Source organism: Lacerta agilis, chromosome 17, assembly GCF_009819535.1.
Source record: "Lacerta agilis isolate rLacAgi1 chromosome 17, rLacAgi1.pri, whole genome shotgun sequence".
NCBI lineage: Eukaryota > Metazoa > Chordata > Lepidosauria > Squamata > Lacertidae > Lacerta > Lacerta agilis.
The window spans coordinates 30,035,626-30,043,610 of NC_046328.1; the positions used below are offsets into that span (position 1 = coordinate 30,035,626).

The 7,985-nt window shown below is 44.2% G+C and overlaps 1 protein-coding gene across 2 annotated transcripts; it reads left to right on the top strand.

Annotated features, from left to right (window-relative positions):
- The first annotated feature begins 1,374 nt into the window (after positions 1-1,374).
- Positions 1,375-4,466, top strand: UFC1 (ubiquitin-fold modifier conjugating enzyme 1). Of its 2 annotated transcripts, XM_033135965.1 has the most exons (6): positions 1,378-1,537; positions 2,425-2,492; positions 2,914-2,977; positions 3,323-3,399; positions 3,520-3,610; positions 4,209-4,466. In XM_033135965.1, the coding sequence occupies exons 1-6, from the start codon at positions 1,415-1,417 to the stop codon at positions 4,278-4,280; spliced, it is 495 nt and encodes a 164-aa protein (XP_032991856.1). In that variant the 5' UTR covers positions 1,378-1,414; the 3' UTR covers positions 4,281-4,466. The 2 variants fall into 2 exon arrangements, with proteins under 2 accessions (XP_032991857.1, XP_032991856.1); XM_033135966.1 differs by lacking the exon at positions 3,520-3,610 and having other exon boundaries at positions 1,375-1,537.
- Positions 4,467-7,985: the final 3,519 nt, after the last annotated feature.

The window sequence follows — 7,985 nt, forward strand, 5'->3', positions numbered from 1 at the left end:
CCATTCCAAACAGCAAGCGCTGGAGGACTGGCTGGCTGGGCTCCCTCACCCACTTGCTTGCTTACTCCGAGGCTGCCTCACCTTCTGGCAACCAGCACCCCCTGGCCAGTCCCAGAGGCACCATTTGCCTGGGGAGCTTGTACAACCAACAGCTGTGCAAGCCTTTGAGACGCAGAGACGCAAAAAGGAATCAGAGGAGGGAGGGAAGGAAAGAAGGACAGAGGCCAGTGTTGCCCACGGCACCCCTGACCATCATTTAAGGCACCCCAGGCTGCCACAGCACCCTAGTTGAAAACCACTGCTATACAGTATATGTAAAAATGTAAGGCTGTCATCACGCTGCAGTTCTTGTGGGTGCCAATAGGTGGCCATGGCAACTGCAGCTTGATGAAAAGCAGGCAGGCAAGCAAGGAGGTGACACAAGTGACAAGCAACCCAGGTGAACTATTTAACAGAGGGAGGGAGATTCATGGGTTAAAAATAAAATAAAATGAATATTACTTGTTAGCTATAGGTCATAGTAATCACTGCAAGAAAAATGTCAAAGCAAACACATAGAAAAGACGAATGTGTGCCTAATGGTACTATATAACTCTCAAAGGGAGGCAATCATCCTGTAAACAGAGCTGGTGCCACCGGCTCTGCTGTGACAGGCCAGCTCCATCAGGCATCTCCTGCCCTTGAATTGTGCCAACTGGAAACAACTGTTCAGAAATCGGTGCCTGAGTTTTGATTTTGATGTTCCTCTTCCCTCCTTGCGTGTTGTGGGTTGTTGTTTTTTACACGGTAAGCCTGTAGGCAGGGACTGTCTTGTTTTGACTGTATGCAAGCTGCTCTGGGAGCCTTTTTGGCTGAAGAGCAGAGTACAAAAGCTCTAAATAAATCAGCAGGTTCAAACTCTTCAAGGCTTCGCTTGCTTCTGCGATTAGGCTATTTTAAAGGTCTACTTAAGGCAGGTTTCAGAGAGCTTGCAGTTTTGGACTACAACTCCCATGAGCCCCAGACAACACGAGACGACTGGGGCTTGATGGGAGTTGTAGTCCAAAAGATCTTGAGGGCATTAGGGTGAGGCTGGCTGCGGCACACAGGAATTCGTCCGCTCTCCCAATCCTTTGATGCTGGGTAAAAGTGGAATCCAAGGAAACCACAGCGCCCTAATTAAGCCACAAAAGAAACAACTTCCACAAACAGCCTACATGGAGCCTCTAACTCTTTTCTCCCAGCTCTACGATTCTTCCTTTCCCCCGCCCCGCTCTACACTCTATTTCCGCCCTCAACAATCATGTTGGGGAAAACGTCACGTAATCCATTTCCGCCCAACTGCTCACGTGCTGGGCAAGGATGACAGCAACGTCCGACGTTTCCTCACCCTACCCAACTGGAAGCCATTTCCGGTTAGCGTACCTCAACAAAGATGGCGGACGAGGCTACTCGCCGGGTAGTGGCCGAGCTGCCTTTGCTGAAGACGAACGCGGGTCCGCGGGACAAGGAGGTGTGGATTCAGCGGCTAAAGGAGGAATACCAGGCGCTCATTAAGGTACGTGCTGCATCCCGGTGAGGAGTGGGAACTATGTGCCGGGAGGTTGACGTGGCTCCGCTGCACTACGGTGGCTTCAGAGGGTCAAGTATAGGCAGGCATTTTCGTATCGCTGCAGTAGCAGAAACTTGCGGGGCCTGAGTCTGCAGGGCTGTTGCCACTTCCCTGGGAGTGAGCCCCGTCGAAATCAGCGAGACTGATTGTTGTGTTGTGATTCAGGAGGGTTTGTGCAAAGGAAAGCTGCCAACCTAAGTGCCATGTCCTCACACGCCGCTCTGTGCGGATGGCACTTCTGAGTAAACACACCTAGGACTGGGCTTGTGTCTTGAGTTCACCTTTCTCTCTCTCTCTCTCTCTCTCCACTCCCCAGTTGTTTTCTGGAAGCTTATTGAAATGAGATCTCTGGGGGGGAAACAATATTTTTAACTGTAACTACTTTTGTAACATTTTAACAGTTTTACTTTTTAAAAAAAGTTGGTGTGTTTGTTGCCCTGGGCTCCTCTGGGAGGAAGGGTAGGATTTAAATTTAATAAATAAATAACTCCACCCTCCTAAAGAACCCTGAGAACTGTTGCTTACAGCTCACAGAGCTGTGATTCGCAGTACCTTTAACAAGCTACAGTTCCCAGGAATATCTGTGTGTGTGTGTGTGTGTGTATGTAGGGGAGGGGTTATTTTTAAATATACAGTTGCAGGAATAATCCGTAACCTGTCTCAGATTTTCAAAAAAATGCCAGTTGCAGATATCATGCCATGGAGGTTACCTTGCTATCTGTCTTATTTTATTTTATTTTATTTTATTTTATTTTATTTTATTTTATTTTATTTTATTTTATTTTATTTTATTTTATTTTATTTTATTTTATTTTATTTTATTCTTTCTGTAGTATGTGGAAAACAACAAGAACGCCGATAATGATTGGTTCAGGCTAGAGTCCAACAAGGAAGGCACAAGGTGAGTACAAGGGAGACCCCAAAACTTTGTGGAGAATGCTGGGAACTGGAGTTTGTTTTGGGTGATGGGAATTATAGCTCTGTTGAGGTCTGCACCCTGAACAAACTACAGTTCCCAGGATTCTTCATGACTGTTAAAGTGGCACAATAGTGCTTTACATGTATCGTGAATATATTCTACAGCACATGGAGGATGTTGAAGACACATATTTTTACCCTGGCTTTTTGCAATTGGGATGGATATTTTTATTCTTGTAAGTTGTTTAAAATATTTTTAACACTGTTTTAATTGCTGTAACCCACCCTGGGACCTTGAGGTGAAGGGTGGGATGATAGAAGGAATAATAGTAATATTTATGATTATGTGGGTGTGACTTTAGTGCAACAGGAGATTGTCTTATCTCTTTTTCTTTCCATGCCAGGTGGTTTGGGAAATGCTGGTACATTCACAACCTCCTGAAGTACGAGTTTGCTGTTGAGTTTGATGTGAGTCCTTGCCCCGTGCCCTCCTTTGGGCTTCCTGGCCCTCCTGCCTTTCATTCCTCACTTTATGTGTGAGAGCTGCTCCTTTTACTTTTATATATTTTATTGCAACAATTTGTATATCATTTAATCACAGTTGCCTGTAAGCAGTGAACAAGAAACCCAATACAATATGACTGAAAACGAGTTAAAGCTATACAATCAGAGTTCGATTAAAAAGCTGGCTGGAATGAAATAGTTTTCAGAAACCGCCGGATGGTCAGCTACCTGCGGATTTTGGTGAGGGTTAATTAGGTCAGCCTATGCAGGATTTCTAATTATTAAGCTCTGCTTAAACCCCATTTGCAGATTCCGGTAACATATCCGTCCACCGCGCCAGAAATCGCCATCCCAGAGCTGGATGGAAAAACAGCAAAAATGTACAGGTCAGATGCTCTCCTCCTCTATATTTTAGCCAGTTTGTACGGTGTGGTGTAGATCACAATTTCCCCTTGTATCTGTCCTGTTGACGTCCCATCTTAATACCTCTGTGTGTCTTCTTGTAGGGGCGGTAAAATATGTCTGACGGACCACTTCAAACCTTTGTGGGCCAGGAACGTACCTAAATTTGGGCTGGCTCATCTCATGGCCTTGGGGGTGAGTTGTAGCTGTGAGAGAGAGTGTGCACACACGTGTTTGACTGGGCTGCTTGGGACATCATTTAGTAAGCCCCAAAGGGCTGCTCTTGTCAAATGAGTAAATTGCATTGGTAGCAAACCTTCTGATTGAAAAACTGTGTCCTGCAAATAAGTATCAAAGCATGAAAACAACACGGAAGTCTTCTGGTTTCTTAAAGTTTAATAAATGCATTGCATTGGTTTTTGTGGACCAGAGCCCGTGTCAGTTGCATCCCTGATACATCAGGGCTGGGGAACTTATTCTGGTCTGTAGGCGAGATCTTTCATTCCCCATCAGCTGGCAGGCTAGGATCAGAAAGTCACCCAGAAAGGAATGTGGCCCTCAGGCTGAAAAATGGATTCCTCACCTCTATTGTAGATAATACTGAGCCTAGATAGGCAACTTCATATGTTTGATGTGAACTGGGAAGCCTTGTAATTGGAAATATTGTTTAACAATCCTAAAAATGGAGGAGAGGGCTATTCAATGTCAAGTATGTCACATGGCCACTCTTGCCGGATGTGGGAAAGGAAGCGGCCCTGGTGGCCTCCTGACGGTCCTCTTTTTTGTCTTACAGCTGGGACCCTGGCTGGCTGTGGAGATCCCAGACTTGATATCGAAAGGCCAGATTGAGCACAAGGAGAAATGAGGCAGGCTGTGTGGCCTGCGGACGGAGGCTAGGCCTCAGCTGTTCTCCTAGGCCTCAACCGTCAACAGCTGCAGACTCAAACATGTGCCAGTGACTTTGTTTTGTGCTTCTCTGTATAACTTCTCAACCCCGGACTTCCAACTGGTCCACAGAACATGACTCACTAATTAAAAAAAAGAAAAGAAAGCCTTTCCTAAGAGTTGCTGTTTTGCTTGCCTCTTGAAAAGCCACCTGAACACACTGTTGAGGCAAATCTTATTTATTGAGAAAGTTTTATACAGTGGTACCTTTGGTTATGAACTTCATTCATTCCAGAGGTCCGTTCTTAACCTGAAACCGTTCTTAACCCGAGGTACTACTTCCGGGTTAGTGGAGCCTGTAACCAGAAGTGTTTGTAACCCAAGGTGTTTGTAACCCGAGGTACCACTGTATACCAATTCATCAGGGAAAAAAAAAAACTTTAGATGGTTTACATAAAATGATAGGAAATATTTATTTAAAAATGGCAATAAAAGCAGATCTTGGGTTGTAACCAACTATGTTTTACTCAGAGTAGAACCAGTGAAATTAACAGAGCTAAGTTAGTGACTTTAATGGGTCTGCTCTGAGTAGGCACTGGATACAACCCTTTAAAATGCAATAAAATAGAAACAAAGGTGAAAACCAAGAGGTGTTGAAGGCAAATGTCTGCATTGCTAGCAGTCTTGTACCTAGTGCTGCTCATGCATTCTAAGAAACCAAAAAAATCGGTTTTGAAATCGGTGGCAAATATCGGTGCAGTTTTGAAAGGTTCAGTCCACAATCTTGATTCAAAATGGCGTTTGATTGTATGCAGCCATAGAGAAAAACCTGTTCCTTGATCTCCAGAACCATCAAGCAAAATTGGTTTACGATATCTTAAGAGGTATCCAAATGCATGACGAACTGACAAACTACTTTCCAAAATGCATAGTATAGGTATGGTTTTGCAGGGAGCAGCATTCTATCTCTGCTGCCTAGGAGGGATAGGTGTGTGTGCAGATAACAGGGAAGAGGGGAACAAGCTATGAGGAAAGACTAGCTCAGGGGTAGAGCATCTTCCCATCTCTGTGTACTGCCGGGAGAGACCTCAGCCTGAAATCCCGGGGAGCTGCTGCCAGTCAGAGTAGACTATACTGAGCTAGATTGATGTTGGAAGTTTTGAGCCATGGGAGTTGCTCCCACAATACATTGTGGTGGCCACCAAATGGGATGGCTTTGAATTCATTTTCATACCATAAATTAGGGTTGCCATATGGCTGTAATGTCTGGGAAAATCCGGACATATGGCAACCCATGTCGGAAATGTCGATTTTGGTGAATTTCCTCTGGATTTTTACTTTTTGTTCAGTCAGTATGGCAACCCTACCAAAAATATTCAGGGGAGTGGGTGGGTGGGTTATATTTTTGTTGGTTTACATGGCAACAGCTGTGTTCCTCCAGAAAGCATGAATGCACCACAGAAAAACTAATAAAGTAGAATGATATGTGGGTTAGGGCTCAGCGATATATCAATATATTGTCCAAAATCAGTTTGAAGTCCATTATGTGATATCTGTTTCATAATTTTTGACCTGGCAATATATCATGAATCATTAGGGAGGGGGGTGCCATGCAAAAATCACAACGTGGAGCCAGACAACGCTTCTCTCGATTTCTGCAGCCCCCCCCCCCGTTAATTCTGCCAGCTCAACTCTCCCCTGTGTCCTGCAGGGGGCAGCGAAACAGAAGAGCAGGTGGCAGCAAAAAGCACAATGCGGGGCCAGCCAATGCCTCTACATAGCTCCATCCTTATTTCAGACATCATGATATATCAGAACATTGTGATGTTTCGCATGGTGATAGCTTCTTCTTCTTTGGTGATCACTCGTAGCCGAGTAAGATTGTCTTCCATAAACACAGTTTTAACAATGAGTCTGTAAGTGACTGTGGAAGCCAGTTCTGGATCCACACGTCCTTCCACAGTGGGGACATTGGTGGGAGTTGATCACGGTGTGGATTTGCCAAGCGTGCCTTCCTCTTAGCACGTTTCTCCCTTGCGTCCTGAGTTTGAGTGTCTTCAAAGCCCATGGCACCTTTGGTAAAGGCTGTTCTCCAACAGGAGCGCTCACAGGCCAGTGTTTCCCAATTGTTGGTGTTTATACTACATTTTTAAAAATTTGCCTTGAGACAGTCTTTAAACCTCTTTTGTTGACCATCAGCATTACACTTTCCATTTTTAAGTTCGGAATAGATTACCGGTAGTTGCTTTGGAAGACGATAATCAGGCATCCTCACAACGTGACCAGTCCAACGAAGTTGATGTTGAAGAATCATTGCTTTGACACTGGTGATCTTTGCATCTTCCAGTACACTAGCATTAGTTTGCCTGTCTTCCCAAGTGATGTGTAAAAAATTTCTGAGACACCATTGATGGAATCCTTCGAGGAGTTGGAGATGACGTTTATAAGTGGTCCATGTTTCACAAGCATACAGTAAGGTTGGTAGAAAATAGCTTTGTAAACAAGCATTTTGATTTCCTTGTAAATGTCCTGGTCCTCAAACGCTCTACACTTCAATTGGGAGAAAGCCGCATTCGCAGAGCTCAGGTGATGCTGGATTTTGGATCAATACCGGCATGGTGATATATCATGATGTTGAAAACCAGATATTGCCCAGCCCTAGTGTGAATGGTCCATTGAGTGCTCTATTATTCCATCAGTGGGATGTTGCAAAATACGCCCATGAAAAAACACCAGTCTGGGGGCTTCCTCTGTGTGACTGGATGAGGCCCTGTGTGAGTTTAATTCCGTGCAAGCAACACTACCTTTCATCTTGGTTAATATTTGCTGAGCCATTAATGAATGGCCGGAAGGTAGCATCCAGTTAACATGTGCAGTATCCTTTCCCCTTCATCTTCTCAGTAAGTTGATATGAAGCGAGTAATTAATACAGAGGAACGTGAGTACTGAGATGAGCAGATTTTTGCAAGCTGATCTAGGAGGGTTAGCTTACCACCATCACAAGGAAACAATTCTCTCTCTCCCTGGGAAAGAGGAGTGAATTGGCTCAGAGGCAACCAACAGCACATAAGCATCCTTTATAAGCACATAAGCATTATAAGGTTAACGGGATATTTCACATATGGCTGGTTTGCATACAAATGCTAATGTTTAATGTTTTTCGATTACAGTATGTGGTTCAAGGAAATATGGGTGTGTGCCCCCCAAATATTCCATTTTAATTAAAAATAGCTTTTAGGGCAAGGGTAGTCCCCTATACACTTTTGCTTAGGGGGGGGGCTCAGCCCTATTTAATTCACTAGCGATTGATGTAAGAACAGTAAGGCATGCTTACTTGCAAGGGAAAATGTTTACTTCAGTGTTACAACAAACTCCTTGCCCTGCTCTGCTCAGAAGTAAGCCCTGCCCTGTTCAATGGGGCTTACTGTCATGTAAGTGTGCATAGGACTGCAGAATGTTGCGCCAGCAATGCAGTCCTGTTGCATTTTAAAAAAGACTAATGTAACAAATATAGCACATTATAAATCTTATTTGTTAGCCTTCGAGGTGTAGCCAAGATCTGGAAGCTCTTGCTACATTTGAATAACTCCCGTCAAACAAAGTGGATATAATTATGATTAAGTATCTTGCAATTGCAATTCCTATGCACACTTAACATGGAAGTAAGCCCCATTGGTTTATTAGC